The sequence below is a fragment of the Protopterus annectens genome, chromosome 12.part0 (assembly GCF_019279795.1).
Source record: "Protopterus annectens isolate FY-2018-M chromosome 12.part0, PAN1.0, whole genome shotgun sequence".
Taxonomy (NCBI): Eukaryota; Metazoa; Chordata; order Ceratodontiformes; family Protopteridae; genus Protopterus; species Protopterus annectens.
The window spans coordinates 529,367,328-529,385,773 of record NC_056746.1 but is presented as its reverse complement, the minus strand read 5'-3'; the positions used below and the strand labels follow the sequence as shown (position 1 = coordinate 529,385,773).

Genomic DNA, 18,446 nt, shown 5'->3' with positions numbered 1-18,446 from the left:
GATGCCACAGTATAAAGACAAAATGATCAATTTCAACAATTCGCTAAAGTATTGGTGTCATTCAAAGGGGATCCAGTGTCTGTCAGCCTGGGATGACATGCTTGACAAGCCACGTTGCTTTGCTAGGGACGGCTTGCACCTGTCACCCCTGGGTTTTCGAATACTGGCTAAGGCTCTTGCCTCCCCCATAGTGCCTTTTTTAGGCAAGGCTCAAAAGATAAACCCACCCCCATACACAACACAAAGAAAAAAAAACTAAGGGTAATGCTGCTCAAACGCCAGAAGTCTAAACCTCAAGATGCACGCACTCGAGACTCTCCTCAGTATTGAGAATATCAATATCTGTGCAGTAACAGAATCCTGGTTCAAGGCGGCCAGGAGCACCCCAGTACTACCAGGCTATACTTCATACCATGCTTTCTGGCCCCAAAATTCGGACCGAACTACAAAAGGAGGGGGGAGTATCCATATTTATCAAAGATACCCACACCTCCAGGCTAGTGGCACTGCATGAAGCTTCGGAGACCATCCATGTGCAACTAACAGTGGGCAAAACTGCCCTTCAGTTTGTAGCCTGCTACAGACCACCCTCACAAACATAGGAACCTCACTCGGCTTTCCTGAGAACACCGGAGAATATGAAGGTCTCTCCAAACACTATTACATTGGGTGACTTCAACTACCCAAACATCGATTGGGAAAACTACTCAAGCCCAACACCCTAGCCCAACAGTTCCTAGAATTTATAAACACAAATGCTATGGAACAACTGGTCACCACTCCCAAAAGAGGGGAAAACTTACTGGATCTGGTCATCACCAACATGGGGTCTCTATGTTCCACACCAGAGGTATACCCCTCATTGGTAAGATCAGACCATAAACAAATCTCACTGGACATCCATATTCCGTCCCTACCCCCAGCCAAGGAAACCACGGCGAAGAACTTCTCAAAAGCAAACTTCACACTTCTCAAAACTGAGGTGGAATCCTTCAAAGCCCCCGGGCCAGTGAACAATATGGCCCAAAATGCAGAATCCTTTACAAAAACATTCTATGGACACCTACAGGAATGCATGGAGCATGCTATCACAAATAAAACCAAGACTCACTCCTCCAAAGGCAGGAAACCTGTCTGGTGGACCCCGGCCATAAATAAGCTATACAACAGAAGGAGAAAGCTACTACATGACAGAGCAAAATCCCAAAAAGGGAAGGCGTCACTGATCAGTACTAGCAAGAATCTACGATCCCTCATAAAATCTTCTAAGGCCAGCTTTGAAAGAAAAATTGCACAAGACACTAAAGATAATCACAAGGCCTTCTTTAGTTAAGTCAGAAACCTGGGAGGCAACTCCCAGATATGCTCCGAGTTGGTGCAAAATGACAAAAAATTCACTGAACCCACAGACATTGCCAACATCCTGGCAGAAGGGTTCAGTGCAAACTCCCCCCCTTCCCCCCCCCAAAAGAGCAAATGTCTATCTCAGAGTGTAGCCTTCCTGAGATCACAGATGCACAGGTGAGAGCTGCCCTCTCCAAAGCTAAAAACACAGCATCAATGGGACCAGACGGTGTCCCGGGCTGCGTCTTACACGAGCTCAAAGAAGAACTAAACCCTCATATAAAGTCACTGTTCAATCTCAGCCTTACTACAGGATATGTTCCCAAAGAATGGCGTACAGCAACAGTGGTCCCACTCCACAAAGGTGGTGCCACAAGAGACCCCGGAAACTATCGCCCTATAAGCCTGACTAGCCTGGTCTGCAAAGCTATGGAACGTATCATCATGGAAATCATAAACAAAGATATTGGGAACCTCCAGACACTGGATCCTACCCATTTCGGCTTCATTAAGGGCAGATCTTGCCTCCTGAAACTGGTCGACTTCTTTGAAACAGTTATCAAAGCCATAGATGAAGGGAAGGTAGTCCACACAGCCTACCTGGACCTCGCAAAGGCCTTTGACACAATACCCCACTCGGGCATCATAAATAAGCTCACCAGCTTAAATATCAACCCCTATGTCACAAGATGGGTTGCAAACTGGCTCAGGGATAGAACCCACATGGTCAGAATAGCAGGTGCCATGTCAGACTCTAAACCAGTTACAAGTGGTGTCCCACAAGGCTCAGTCCTAGGACCTCTCTTGTTCGGTATATATTTCCCTGAGGTACAGGCTAACACGGGTGGACTATGGCTGACCAAGTTCGCAGATGACTGCAAACTGGGTGCTATAATAGACTCTCCGACTGACACAAGCATCCTCCAAAAGGGTCTCACAGAGACGGATAACTGGTGCCAGAGCCATGGCCTAAAGCTAAATGCCAAAAAGTGCATAGTCATCCCCTTTGGAAAAAACAAAGTGCCCACAAATTACCACATAGGTGGTAATCCATTAAGTACGGAAGAAGAAATTAGGGACTTGGGGACCCAAGTAGATAGCAATCTCTCCTTTGACAATCACGTTGCCAAAGTGGTTAGAAAGACCTTCTATATAGCCCACCTTATCATGAAAGGGTTCACATCTAGATCAAGAGAGGTCATTGTGCCCCTCTACACATCACTTATCAGGCCCATAATTGAGTACAATGCCCCGTTTGGGATGTACCTTACCCGACACCTTCAGCAACTGGAAAGAACCCAAACGTATCTCACCAAGAGGATCAAGGGGTTCAAACAGATGCCCTATGCAGTTCGGCTAAAGAAACTCCAGCTCTACTCAGTTGCGTATCGCCTACTCAGAGGCAATCTGTGTCTGACGTATAAAGACATATCCAACCCAGAATTAATGGACATGCTTCACCTCAGGAAATCTAAATCCCTTAGAGCTACATGCTCCAGGGACCTGAACCTCAGCACAGAAATAAATAGGACATGCTGCAGGAACAGATTCATATCCCAGAGGCTTCCCTCACTCTGGAACAAAATCCCAATCCATGTCAGGCAGAGCCCCTCACTGACCCTCTTCAAGAGAAATCTTGATGAATGGATGGAAGATCGTAAGTTTACCCCTGGGATCTCTTCTGGTGTCACTGCTTGACAGAGGTACAGTAAACAAACCTTAAAAGGGCTACCTTCTGTGACCTACTATACAAAGGCACAGTCAACTAATCTAAAAGGGTGGCGAAAGCCAAATATACTCTGGCTAGGCTTATAAACGCCCTAGGGCAGATAGCCTAGTATCAACCTATGAACCTATGATCCAATATTACCATCTACAACTCCTTTTCCCACTCTTCTTTGATCCTTCTCATTATGTATGTTCCTGGTTCTTTACATATTCCATGGTTTTAGCAATCAGCTTTTACCCAGAGTCTCCTATTCTTTTATCCTCTAGCGCAGCCATTATTTCGGGCAGGCCCCCTTTTCTCTCCTTCTTTTGCCTCAGTTGTCTCATTTCCTGACTACTCCCCTGTAGCTCCAATTCCAGATCTTCTGCAAAGCCAAATTCCTCTTGTATCTCACCCCAACATTTGGTCCCCCCCCCCCCCGTCATTATTTGTGACTGATATTTGACTTTCTTTTGCTTTCTCTTCCATCTCCAGAGTGTTGTTTGTTTTTCTATCTTTTCTCCTCATACAGAAAGGGTCTCAATGCTCCTGTCCAACAATCAGCAATTCTTACCTACTTCTTTTTTAAAATCTTGCAACATTAACAGCTCTATTTTTGTAAATTGCTCCTCTAGTGACACCTCCAAGTCCATTTCCTTTCTCGGTTCCTCATCTCCCACTACAATCATCTGTTCCCCATCTACATGGTATTGGGTATCTATTAGCCTCAAAATGCTTGCAGGTAGGTTTTCAATCTCAGGGACCTCCAACCCTGCTTTTTCCCCTTGGTAATGTGAGCATCTTCCAGTTCACTCTTGGTTTATTCCAATCCAAAACTATTTAGTATTTGTGTTACTTTCATCAAATAGTCTTCCTTTGGGATACTTGAGGATCCCTGATCTCGATACATACACTGTGGTAATATGTATAACTGCATAACATTTATCCTTTGACCCATTCCCATTTTTATTGCTTTCCATTTCTCTACCCGTTTCCAACTTGCAAGTCTTTTTAATGCCCCCTCTACAGTGTTTTTTTAACTACATTTCCAGGTACTTTATCTCTTCTCTCCACAGAGCCTGTGCATGTGCCTCCCTTACCTATTGCCAGCATGTCTTCAGTGTTTACTTTGTAACCTGCCATCCTTCAAAAAAGCTGTAAAATAGCCATTTTCTTAACATCTACCTCTGGATTAATTATTGTCAGGAGGATATCATTTGTGTACACCGAAGTCTTCCCTTGCCTGTCCCAGATCCTCCATTCATGGCCTCTAATCTCACAGTCCCTTCTTGCTTTTACCAATGGCTTCAAGAGAAAATAACAGAGAGAGTGGACAGCCATATCTCACCCCTCAATCTAACATTATTCCTTCAGACAGTCTTTCTCTCACCTTCACTCTTGCCTAAGCCCCACTGTACATTTTCCTTATTCTGTTTACACATTCTTGGTGAGAACCTCCCTCTCTGAAGCACCTCAACCATGTAGTCCCACCTCACTTGGTCAAATGTTTTCTCAGCATCTAGCAGGGCAAATGCTACTTTGTTTCCTCTCCATTTAATTTCTCCAAGTCTTTTGGGATTCTGATACCATGATGGACCCCATTCCCAAGTCAAAGTACAATTAAAGTTCATGATATTAGTACTGTTTCAATCTTTGATGCCAGGCAAAAGTGCTCTTTGCAGCATCCATAATATGCCCAGAACTGACTCCTTATGCATTTTATATAGTTAAATGTATCTGTAATATATCTAAATATGACTGTAAATTCTTTGAGACCCATTGCTCCGTCTGCTATTGGAACTGTCTCGAGTATCCTTCTTTCACACTGCCCTCATTTCTGCCTGCAAATCCTGTATTTTAGGTTTCTTTGTATGCAAGACACTATTAATCACCAGGTGTAGCAATTTCAATGCCCAGTGCTACTTTTGTCTTCATTTCATCAACTACTATATCTGGATTTCTTGCAAGTATTTTTCGAACTGTTGGTGGGGGTGATCCTATGCGATATATACTTAAATCATTCTCTACAATGCTTTGTGGGTTATGTTTCCAATGCTTCTCAGCTACTTCATTATAACATTTGGACAATCCCCAATGCAACAATCTTGCCACACTATTATGCCTTTCAGTATACAGGCCTTCTACCATTAATGTATCACACCCAGCAACAAAGTGTGCGACTGTTTCCAATTCAGTTTTACAAAACCTGCATTTGTCCGTTTCTCCAACATGTTCAATGGAACTTGTAAAGCAGTGTCTACATAGTCCACTATCCTGGTCTGCCAATATTAACCTTTCATCTTTTGGTTTAAATTCACCTCTCCTTAACCATTATCGCATTAAATCCTTATCAACACGAGGTTGTTCCAGGAGTTTTCTGTACTTGCAACTATATTTATGCATTTTCCACATTTCTTGCCTTCTCATCTGATCCTTCACCTTGTATTCTTTCTTCTGTTTCTTGGCTCATTCAGTTGCTGCCTGATTTTCACCTACTTCTGGTTGGATTTCCATTCCCACTTGACCAAGGTGACCATTTTGTTACACGACCTAAATTGGGACACGTAAGCTGCAGCCTACTTACAGGCCTACAGCCCTACACTAATCCCTGCGCCCTACATGTGGAACATGCCTTGCAACACTAAATTCAAAGATTCTGGAGGACATCTTTACAAAAATAGGGACAGACTCCGCTATTAAAATACTTGCTAGTCTTTATGGCACCAGTGATATAAGTGTTGCACCATTTAACTAAGTACTTAATTTCATTTTGAACTATAACTGTTTACTACTATTTTTAAACAAAACCTACCTATACTTCTTGTCACTTGTAATTAATTGTTTTTAATTTTTGTTTTCATTGTGGAGCTTTTCTCCCCGGCCCTCCAGTGAAAAAGGACCTGTGTCCAGTCAGATTTTCCCTGTCAACAAATGTAAATAAATAAAATAAATACAATAACACTATATGGGTAATTTGCTGGGAAAATCATTTTCTTCTCTGTTCATTACCAGTGTGTCTGTTACACAGAACATATTCCATAGAATCCATATGGTGTGATACTGAGTGAGGAAGGGTCACAGAGCATTAAATAATTGGGGGGGGGGGGGGGGAGACCAAAAATAAGCACACTTTTTAAATATTGCTTTTACAAACTTAGAAAGTTGATAGAACAACAGGTTTTACATTAGCACAAATTTTCTTAAATTTTCTGAAATGTATTAAGTCTGAAACTCAAAGGTCTGTCAATATTTTCTGCCTTAAATACTCAATGATTTGCCAACTATTTGCTAGAAACTCATAATTTTATGAGAAAGGATCCAAACATATGAAGCAAAAATCTGTACAGTTAAGAGCATAAATCTCAAGTTCCCAGCACAAGAAATCTGGACAAAGCCAAAAATAATGGAGGGACAAAGGCTCAAAAATATGGATACATTTTAAATATTGCTAATATAAACTTAGAAAGTTGCTAGAATAAAAGGTGTTAACATGAATTACCTGAAGGAAATGATGCTCAAACGTCTAATTATTTAGAGACTTCAACCCTTAATGACTTACAAGAAAATCACAAGTTTAATGAGGAACAGACTTGAATAATAAGAGTCAAAAATTTGGACTTTCTGTGAAAATCTAAGTATGATTAAACGGTATGATTGAGAGAGAGTGAGAGCAAGAGACCGTGTATGTGACAGATCAGGAGAGAGTGAGAGCAATCGTGAGTGAATGCATGTATGAATGAGGAAATGAGTGCGTGCGTCAGAAATCGTGAAAGACAGAGCGATGTGTGAGTGATTGCATGTATGAATGAGGGAGTGACTGTGTGTGTGAGAGATCGGGAGAGTGAGAGCGATCATGTGTGAGCGAATACATGTATGAATGAGAAAGTGTGTGTGTGTGTGTGTGTGTGTGTGTGTGTGTGTGTGTGTGTGTGTGTGTGTGTGTGCCAGAGAAAGACAGATGAGTGAGTATAATCCCTGGCAGCAGCATCAAGAGGTTTGCATACCTAACAGTCTGCGACACTCGTTTTATTTCATTTAAATTTATTTTGGGGGGCAAGTAAACATTTGCTAAAGTAATCCTCTCTGCCATCCAATAGGCACAGAGCAATATGTTCCTGCCCAGCTTATATTTTTCTTCTTGGACTACTAAAGGAGCTCCTCTTCTTATCATGGATATAACTCTCCCACCACCTGCCTTGTCTATATCCTGACTGTGGACCTAACGGACTCTTTTGTCGTCCATGAAACTGTCTAAAGTTTTTGTTTGGTTCACTCACTGAAGCAGCACTACAAATGTCGGAAACCATTCAGACTAAACCGGGACATTTCTGCATCCCAAAGACAACTTTTGGGATTCCAGGACAGAGACTTTCAAACTGGGACCATTGGTTACCTTGCACTTGACACAGATATGCTTCTGCTAAACTAGGCAGGGAAGTCATCTCACATTTGTTCTACTCATGTTTTAAAACCTTCACCATGTTTGGATCTTGAGGTATGCAGATATGTAAGCAGTCCTAAAAATTGATTACATGTATAGTTCTGCAATTGAAGGGGACCCTACCTTCTTCAGAAGAGGGAATATATAATCTTGGTATACAGCGATTTCCTCTCTGTACTGCATCTTCTGTTATTCAGCAGCATTCTTGTAACATTGTCCCATGTCCGCATCAGCAGCATTCTTATAAAACATTGTCCCCTGTCTGCCATCAACCCAAAGGACCCAATATGGTCTACCTGCATTATGCTTGTCAACAGTTTAACCAATCTGTCATGATCCTCATAAACATTTATATTCATGGTTTAAAATCCACATTGGTCTACAGGAGGATGGCAGCAGTGGATCTTACTCTTCTTTGTTTCACTGCTATGACTGTGTATTTCTGTGACTGCAAGGGATAGTCTTCCTGTAGTATTCTATGAAATAATTCTCTCTCACTTTCACAAAGACAAATTGAAAACCCAAATCCCTTCAAAACTGAACTTAAGCAGCATCTTATGTATACTTTGCTCTGCTCTCATGATACTCCTAGCTGAGATTATACACTAAATACTATGCATCACATCCTATGTAATAGAAATGAAAGTGATGTACTAACCATAATGCTAGATCCATGTTGTCTTCTTCCATTGATTTCAACTGTTGGGTACATCAGATCCTGACCAGATCTGATACCAGCAAGTTTCAGACTCTTGGATCCAAAGATCAGGCGTCTCCCTTCTACCCATAATTCCCCTCTGCCCTCAAAGTTCCTCAGACTGATGTTTGCCTGCTTATAACCAAGGTCTCTCCTATATTATACAAATATAAAAATGGTTGAAATGACAATAAAGCAGTTTCAGACTATAAACAAGACAAGGCTCGGGTCAAATCCAGTACGGTTAAGAAAATGACAATTTGGTCAGGGGATGAAGGGTGGGAAAGTTGAGATAGATGGATAAAGACAACACAGACCAAGCATTATGGTAAGTACATGATCTTCATATCCGATGTTGTCTTTGCTATTCGGCTTAAATGTTCGGTTAGAGTCCTCAGCTACTAAAAACCCTGGGAGGTCTCAAGAAAGGATATACCAGAGAATGGTGGAGCCAAATGAAGCCGGGGAACCAGACTGCAAGTTCAGCTTGTAGTGGGAGATAAAATGAATGCACAGTGGACCAAGTAGCCACAGCACACATATGATCAATAAGAACACTAGAAAAGAAAACTGTGGAAGTTGCAACAGCAGTGTGTGGCAGCTGGGCAACCATTCAGGAGCACTGAAAGGGCTTGTTGGTGAAAGGGTCTCGAAATCGTTGGTTTTGCAGACCACATCTGTCATGAGGGTGACTTTATTGTTATTGTTCCCCCTCTGACCTTGGGGGTCTGTTTACAGACATGTTATGTACAAAACCCTGAGAGGCTTTCAGAACAGTCTCTTACCACCTTATTTGTTCATGGAGAATGCCCTTGGGGGGGGGGGGCCTGGACAAGCGAATACCAATAGTAGACAGTAGACAGGGCCCTGAGAGAGTGGATTCATCAAAAAGCCTTTTAAACTATTCACAAAGTCACAGAAATGCATCCAGGTATGCTGCTGTAGAGCAATGCTAGTGCCTGCTACTCTAGAAATATCCACCATACTGGAAAAAAGGTTCATGGATACATTAGAGTGAAGGATCACCAACTGGGAGTACACTGTCTTGTGGGACTCTGCAGTCATGGGCTTCAGAGAGGGACTCAAACATTTTTTTCAAATCCTTTTGAAATCTTGTTAAGTATGCCAATTGGTTCAGCACATGTAATGTGAAGGTCACTGAACAAATCTGTTTTCTGAATCTGTCCAATGCCCTACATTCCCAGTTACGGAGGATGGACAGAAAGAGTTTTATTCCAATATCTCTTTCTTCATGACTGTCACCACCACAATGGCATCTTCTGCATGCCCCTTGCTCCAGTGGGATCCATCTTGTAGGGAAGCCAAGATTTTGTTAGGCTTGAGGGAAATGGGTTCCACCATGTCCGGCTCCTTTCATGCCCACTGCAAAACCAAATCAATATATTCTTCGGCTGGGGTGGACCAACTAAGAAACAGATGAACCAGCTCTGAAGGGCTCAAGAAATACCAATTCCTCTTGGGAGGGAGCATTGGTAGACCATTCCCTCCCACTGTCAAAGTTATTTTAGAAAGTCTCTAAAGGAGACATCTTCCAGGGGGTAACCTTGGGGACCCTTCCCCTTCCTCAAAATCAGTATCTTCAGTGAGAGACTTCTGTGGAGAGTCTAAATGCCTCCTTTTATAAGAGTGCTTCCTGTGTTCTTCCACAGCAGGATGGTCCACAGAAGACTCTCAAATGGAACATGCCTCTCAAGCCTTGTTGAGGTCTAAAGGAAATGGCTGTCCATGAGGACAGACTGAAGTGGAAGAGGAGCCATAGATGTAAGACCCCCACAAAACTGGACCCAGCTGGCTCTGAAGCAGACACCAGAGCTGTGCTTCAAGCACACCACTGCACCAAGAGGAAGGGACTGATCCAACAGCCTCAAAGTTGATCCCAACCTTTGTGCACTGGTACTGACATCTCTGTCCTGGGACCACTCAATAAGATACTGTCAGAGCTGAGCATATAAGGGACATCGTCAGAGTCGAAGACTACCAGATACTCTGCTCTGACACAGGCATCTTGTGGTTAATGCTGTGCTCTGAGAACATTGGATCCAAAGGTCAGACTGGTAAAGGTGAAACCAGATGAGGGGGTAGCAAGGGCAGGTCATGGCACTCGTGGACAGTAAGGTAATATGGAGGACCCCCATCTCAATCAGGGTTCTCAAGAACTTCCACATCATCTTGGTCACATCTGCTTCACATAAGCTCCTCGACAACCTTACCAACCTGATAAAAAAAAAAATCTATGGCAACCTGAAGGACCTGTAGAACCACTCCTCTTGTAGAATAGGTGATCAGAGCCAAGGGATGGCCGGCTCCAGGGAGAACCTACCTCCCAAGTGTAATGATGGAGCTGGAGATCAGAAGATCAGATCTGAATCAGCACTGAAAGTGGAACCAGATCAAACGGCCTTGGAAGCTTCAGGGCCAAACCCACCACTTATGTTGGGTCAGGAAAGCTTTTCCTAGGCTCTTTCTCCGGAGGTCTATCCTTTTCTTTGTCTTCTTCACTCCCATACCTTTATCCCTGTCCTCCTCCTTGGTCTTGTTCCCCTTTCTCCACAGACGTTTTGCTCAAAGGAGCATCTGAGGGGAGAGAGGCAGATTCCCTCACTGTGACTGGAAGATGCCTTTTAAGATCAATTTTGATCAGCAGTTTATGGGGGCCCTAGGCCCAAAAGCAGTGCATATCTGGTAATCCTCATCCAAATGCAACACCCCAGGGCACTACATACCCTGGAATGTGGGGTTTGTTGGGGGATTTTGTAATTGCACTAAGTCATTCTGATATTTTTCCATTGGCTACATCAACTGCTTAGTTACTCTTTATACAAACTAGTGCTTTGCAGAAAAAAAATGTTGCCATACCTTCATACAATCTGCAGATGCTTTCTTGATTAAAATCCTCTTAACTGCATAGAACTGACCATCCAGCTGGTTCCTAACCTACAAAAAGATAAATCAGTCTACAGTAAGCAATGATCGTTTAAACAATAAATAAAGCAGTACCAATGCATTCATTTAATTCCTTACAGGTTGAAGAAGATCGAACATATCTTTATTAAGCAAAAAAAATATACCAGTACTTGGTCCCAATAGCCATAACTGAAAATCTGCAAAGTCTTACAATTAACTTAGCACACCTGTCAGTACATGTTTGAATTCCTCACAGCTGCAGTAGCCTTTAGGCTATATGGGCAATGTCTGGCCCAAGAAACTGGCCAGCATCCAAAAGTGTTGGTTCCTTTACCCACACTTCTACTCTGCTGATTAGACTGTACTAAGGAGGGAAAATTAGCAGTCAGAGTAAAAAATATTCAGGATTTTCTTGTATAAGAGTTAAGTAGCATACTCATCCAAAACTAACCAAAGAAATAAACATCCTTCTAGAGTGTGCTTTCATACTGCCTGGAACTGATTTACCATGGTGAGTATAAAAATGCAATAGCCAAGGACAACCATCTAGAAGTAGTCTATTTTGATAAAATATAGTCCTTTCTTAGTCCCAGCAGAAAAAAATTAAACAGTCCATGTAGACAATGGACTCCAATGTCACAGATGTGGTGACCAAGGCAACACTGACGAGGGGACAGGAGAAGGAAAGTACAGTTTTGTACCTACCATAAATGTAGATGTTTGAGTGCTAATACAGCTGCAGTCAGAAAGTACAGTTGTGTACACCTACCATAAATGTAGATGTTCGAGTGTCTTCACTGTTGCAGTCATAACTGTAGGGTGCTCCTGCCGGCAGGCAGCCCGAGGTCGGCCAGAATCCCAAAGTCTGGGTCCGGCGTCGGCTGTACAAGCTAGTACCCTGACGTCAGTACGCTCTGGTACATAGCCCTCAGCCGACGCCATCTTCTCCAGCCTTTCTTGCCCTAGATGTCAGAAGTCCCCAATAAAACAAAAATGAATCCAATAAGGAAACACAAATACACCACAAAAGAGAAAAAAGAGGGGATAGGAGGGCGGGAAACACCGACTGCAACAGTGAAGACACTCGAACATCTACATTTATGGTAGGTGTACACAACTGTACTATGTTCTTCGTGTTTCACTGTTGCAGTCATAACTGTAGGGTGGAATCCCAAAGCAGTGAAAAGGGAGGAGGCTTTAGACAGAAGAAGGGGAGGCAAGAATACCCTGCAAAACAGCAGAGGCAAAGCCTGCCCTGGTCTTAGAATACAGTGGGAGATTGTAGTGCTTGGAAAAAGTATGCACAGAACTCCAAGTGGCAGCTTCCAAGATATCCTTGGTAGGAACTCCTCTTAGGAAAGCTGTAGAAGTGGCAGCTGCTCTAGTAGAATGACTTCTAATGGTACCTGGAAACTGTTTCCCATGATGAGTGTAACAAAATCTGATTCCATAAGCAATCCATTTGGAAACAGTTTGTTTAGAAATAGGTTTTCCAAGAGAACTGGAGGCAAAAGAAACAAACAATTGATTAGACTTTCTGAACTCTTTAGTCTTGTCCAGGTAAAATCGTAACTGCCTGTGTACATCCAATGAATGCAAAATCCTTTCCCCTTTATTTTGAGGATTAGGAAAGAAAGTAAGAAGGTGAATTGTCTGATTTAAAGCCACTTTCGAAATCACCTTAGGCATGAAAGTAGGATTGGTCCTCAAGGATACTCTGTCCTGATGGATAATAAGGTATGGTTCCACAGCCATGAGAGCTTGCAACTCTGAGACCCTTCTGGCAGAAGTCAATGCCAATAAAAGAACAGTCTTCCAAGATAAAAACTTAATATCTGAAGATGCAGCAGGCTCAAAAGGAGGCAAAGTAAGTTTTTCTAAAACATAATTAAGATCCCAGGCAGGAACAGGAGGGGTCCTGGGGGGCCGCAAATTTTTAGCCCCTCTCAAGAATTGTCTCACCAAAGGATGAGAAAAAACAGGAAGATCAGAATTGAAATGAGCAGAAATAGCAGAAGCATGGATCTTAATGGAAGAAAAGGAAAGTCCTTTAGATAAAAGATCCGAAAGGTAAAGCAAAATAGAAGAGAGATCAGGTACCAGAGGATCCGAGCCTCGGTCCTGCATCCAAATACAAAACCTCTTCCATTTAGAGGCATAGGATTTCCTAGTGCTAGGCCGTCTAGCTTCCAGAAGAACATCCAAAACTTGTTTGGGAAGACTAGAGGAAATCAAATTCCTTTGAAGAGCCAAGCTGCCAGGCAAAGGGTCTTGAGATTGGAATGTAGTAACTGACCCTGATGCTGGGACAGAAGAGAAGGGTTCAGAGGGAGAATCCAAGGAGGCTCCAAGAACAGGTGCTTTAAAGTTGGATACCAAAACTGTCGATGCCAATTAGGAGCAATCATGATGAGGAACTTGGGCTTGTCCTGTTTTATCTTCAGTAATACTCGAGGTAGTAGAGGAAGAGGAGGGAAGGCATATCCTGAAAGGCTTCTCCAGCTGAAGGACAGGGCATCCACTTTCCAAGCTGTTTTGTGGAAGGACCTGGTGCAAAAGCGAGGAAGCTGGTGATTGAGATGGGATGCAAACAGATCTATCTGGGGACATCCCCAAACTGCAGTAATCCTGTTGAATAAGTTGGTGTCTAGCATCCATTCGTGAGGATCTGAAATGTTTCTGCTCAGGCTGTCTGCTAAGAGATTCTGTTCCCCTGGAATGAATTGAGCCTGGAGATGTAGATTCAAATTTAGAGCTGTGTCCCATAAAGCCATAGCTAGTCTGCAAAGGGGGTACGAATGAGAACCCCCCTGCTTGTTGATGTACCACATGACCGTGGTGTTGTCTGTGCGAATTAGCAGAGGCCCTGGTTGCAAAAGGTTCTTGAAGGCTAGAAGAGCATTTTGAACTGCCAACATTTCCTTCAGATTGATGTGCCAGTGAAGATGGTCCTTTGTCCAGGTTCCCTGCTGGCAATTGTCTAGAAAGTGTGCTCCCCAAACATAATCCGAGGCGTCCGTGGTCAGGATTTGAGTAGGTTGAGGTAGACGAAAAGGCTTTCCTTCGTTTAAAGCACATGCCCTGGACCACCAGAGGAACTCCCTCTGGAGGCAGGGGATCAGAGGAATCAGAACATCCAGATCGTGGTAATGCTGTGACCATACACTTTTCAGATACCATTGAATCTTTCTCATATGAAGCCTTGCATTTGGAATCAACAGAATGCAGGAAGCCATGTAGCCCAGAGTCTGCAGGAATTTCCTTGCAGTGAGCTGAGATAGAGTTGCCAAGGTGTTGAAAATAGAAGCCAGCTGTGTTTGTTTTTCTGGAGTGAGGAAGGCCCTTTGTAAGGTTGTATTTAAGAGGGCTCCCAAGAATACCATTTGTTGAGAAGGGATCAAATGTGACTTTTTTGTGTTCACTGAGAATCCCAGTAGGAGGAGAAGACGTTGAACAAAGTGTCCAGATGTTGAAGTAGAAGATCTTTGCTGTCTGCCTGAATAAGGCAGTCGTCCAAATAGGGGTAAATCTGGATCCCCTGAAGTGTGCAATAAGCCACTACTGGTGCCAGGCACTTGGTAAAGACTCTGGGCGCAGTAGATAAACCAAAGGGCAGTACAGAGAATTGAAACTGCCTCGAACCTGCCTTGAACCTGAGGAATTTCCTGCGTTCCTGCCTGATGGGAATGTGTAAGTAGGCTTCCTTTAAGTCCAATGTCACCATCCAGGCGTCCTGAGATAGCATTGGAATTAGTTGCTGCAGAGTAAGCATCTTGAATTTTGGAATTTCCAAAAAGGTGTTTAACACAGAAAGGTCCAGAATAGGTCTCCATGAGTTTTGTTTTCTTGGAACCAGAAACAGTCTTGAATAAAAACCTTTTCCCATCTCTGAGAGTGGAACAGGCTCTATGGCTCTCATGGCCAGAAGAGCATCCACTTGATTTAAGGCCTCTGACCATTGATGTTTTGGCAGATCTGGCCAACCGTAAGCCCTTGGCAAAGTATGAAAGTGGAATTTGTAACCTTTTAAAATCACGTCCAATACCCATCTGTCCTGGGTGTCTGAGTCCAATTTCTGTAAAAAAGAGACAGTTTTCCTCCGAGAGGGGCATCCACGTGAAGGGGTCCTGCAGCCCAACCTAGAGAGTCATTGAGTTTGCTTTCTTTGAGATTGGGATCGGTCTTCTCCCCTTCTTGGTGAAGCAGTCGTCCATTGTCTAGATCTGTAAGAGGCCTGACCTTGGCCACGACCTCTGGTGCGTCTATATCTTCCCCTTTGAGGCCTGTCAGACATGGGAAAGGACCAATTTTTAGAGGGCCAATTCCTGGAAAATCTAGGAGGCTGAACTTGCAAGAAATCTTTTACAGTCTGCATAGATTTTGCCTTTTCTTCCATCTTTTTAATAACTTCCTCAGCCTTAGATCCAAAAAGAACATCATGTTGAACAGGGGCATCTAATAACTTAGCCTTAACCTGTTCAGGTAAACTTTGTTCACGGAGACAGGCATGTCTCCTGATAACAGTACCAGAGGCTGCATCCCTGCAAGAAGCATCCAAAGCATCAAAACCACAATGTAAACTATGTTTGTTCACTTGTTCAGTAGCATGCAAGACATCCTGAAGTTCCTTATCCTCTGCACATGCAGGAAGGGAAGCAAGCTGTTGCTTTAAAACAGACAAAAGAAATTGCGGATACTTAAACATATGAAACTGGCAATTTAAAGCCCTTACAGACAGGGTAGCAGAAGTATATACCTTTTTTCCCCACCTGTCTAAAGCACGAGAATCCTTCTCAGAGGGAATAGGATTTTTAGAAGTAGCAACCTTAGAGCCCTGAGAAATAGTTTCAGGATCCGCAGAAGGGTTCTTAAATAAGAATAAATGAGAGTCAGGAACCCTATAAAATCTATCAGGCTTAGAAGGAGCAGGAGGCATGGAATCAGGATTCAAATTAGCCTCAGAAAAAGCATCATCTACAATGTCCAAAACAGGAGGGATAGCTAAAGGCCTATGCTGAGGAAGAAGAAGAAATTCTCTAAGCCTCTTCTTGGAAGCAGAATACTCCTGACCTTCCCAATGAAAATGTTCCCTCATCTCATGCAAGGTTTCCCCAAAAGAGAAATCTTCAGGCGGAGAGGCAGAGGGTAAGGCGTCCTCAGCATCCGAATCCTCATAAGGAGGAAAAGAATAGTCCTGATCTGAAGAAGAGACAGAAGATACAGAAGCCTGGTCAGAGGAATCCAGAGGAACATCCTGTCGAGGCCTTTTCTCAGGAGGGGGGTGAGAACCCCTAATCATTGTAAGCAAATCTTCAGCCATCTTTAATAATTGCTTCTGTGTCCTGGGAGTAGATTCAGAAGCAGCTTGAGCAGGAACTTTAGACTCAACAGGAGTCTTTGTCTTTGCCTTTGAAATAGTGATGTGAGTAGGCCTGAAAACCCCCTCAGAAGCCGGTACCTGCACAGCGGTTCCGGACCCATCTGAGGGAGCGACGTCCGAAGGTCCTGCGGCAGTTAAAATAGTAGGCCTTGATGGCTCCCCATGGGAGTCCGTATCGGCCATCGGTTCAGAAGTGGCGGACGACAGGGGCTGCAAAAGCGCCTCACTGACGACAGCCGAACCGGATGCTGGCTCCAGCTGCAACGAGTCCTGTTTGGACCTCGGAGGCCTGTCTTTGTCTTTGCGCTTCTTTTGAATTCTGGTAGTGTCAGACGACATTCTATAACTGAAGCGTCTGCCAAAATAATTTAGAGCCCAATCGTACCTGCGCTTGATAGTACGAGAGTTGAACCTGGCACAGAACGGACAACAAGAAACGTCGTGGTCAAGGCCTAAGCAAGGTAGACAGTAAGAGTGGAAATCTTTATGAGGTATTTGTTTCCCACACGTTATACAATTATTAACTTTTTCTGACATCGGAGGAACAAGAAAAAAAAATTCCCCAACGGGGTACTTAGCTTTGAGAAGAGAAGTAAGAACTTCGGACCGACAACAAAATACGCTGTTCGAAAATCGCCAACCAACGACTTGCGAGCTGCTTTCCACCGCACGGCAAGAAAGACTGGAGAAGATGGCGTCGGCTGAGGGCTATGTACCAGAGCGTACTGACATCAGGGTACTAGCTTGTACAGCCGACGCCGGACCCAGACTTTGGGATTCTGGCCGACCTCGGGCTGCCTGCTGGCAGGAGCACCCTACAGTTATGACTGCAACAGTGAAACACGAAGAACATCGGATGGGGTCTCCTGCCGTCAGGCGGGTCCTTGGTCGGCCGAATTCCAAAGTCTAGGTCCGGCGTTGGTTGTCGTCGCTTCTTCCCTGATGTCAGCGCGACAGGGGTATAAAAGAACCAGCCGGCGCCATTTTCTTCAGTTTTTCTTGTCCCAGATGTCAGGTGCCCCCAGAAGGAAGGCAATACATAAATTTATGTAACAAAGCAATAAAGCAATGCAATATAATCAAAATACAGTAGTTGCAAGCAAATACACCATAAATGAATACCCCAATCAGGCTGTATGAGGAGGTGTTAGCCAATAGGCCTGTCCCAAGAGGGGAAGGAGGGAGGGAAACCTGGACTGCAGCTGTATTAGCACTCAAACATCTACATTTATGGTAGGTACAAAACTGTACTATGTTCATCGTGCATACAGCTGCAGTCATAACAGATGGGTAGAATCCCAAAGCTAAGAAAGGGGTGGTAGGCACTAGGTGGAACCAGGAGGAGCCAGGATGCCCTGCAAGACTGCAGTGGCATAGCCTGCTCTAGTTTTGGAGTATAATGGTAGGTGGTAGTGCTTGGAGAAGGTATGCACAGAACTCCAAGTGGCTGCTTCCAAAATATCTTTGGTAGGAACTCCTCTGGGGAAAGCTGCAGAGGTAGCTGTGGCCCTTGTGGAGTGAGATGCCCTTGTGGAATGAGATCTGATGCCTGCAGGTACAGTTTTACCATGAAAAGAGTAACAAAAGCGTATGCAGTGGGCTATCCACTTTGAGATTGTCTGTTTGGAAATTGGCTTCCCTTGAGCTCCTATAGCATAGGACACAAAGAGCTGTTCTATTTTTCTGAAAGGCTTTGTTCTGTCCAAATAACGCAGCTGTCTGTGGATGTCCAAGGAATGTAGTAGTCTCTCCCCTTTGTTTTGAGGATTAGGGTAAAAGGTAGGTAAAGTGGATAGCCTGATTCAAAGCTACCCTGGATACCACCTCTGGCATAAAGGACGGGTTGGTTCGTAAGGAAACTGTCCTGATGGAAGATGATAAAAGGCTGCACAGCCATGAGGGCTTGTAGTTCCGATACCCTGCCAGCTGAGGTGATAGCCAGAAGGAAAGC

At 43.8% G+C, this 18,446-nt stretch overlaps 1 protein-coding gene across 7 annotated transcripts in view; it reads right to left on the bottom strand.

The window, feature by feature from the left end:
- Nucleotides 1-18,446, bottom strand: part of LOC122816697 (eukaryotic translation initiation factor 2-alpha kinase 1-like) — a 1,078,686-nt gene that overhangs the window by 785,250 nt on the left and 274,990 nt on the right. For all 7 annotated transcript variants that reach the window (XM_044089674.1, XM_044089672.1, XM_044089671.1 and 4 more), the window contains one exon: nt 11,068-11,145. In XM_044089674.1, the coding sequence (XP_043945609.1) occupies nt 11,068-11,145 (78 nt within the window). The remainder of the gene's footprint in view (nt 1-11,067; nt 11,146-18,446) is intronic.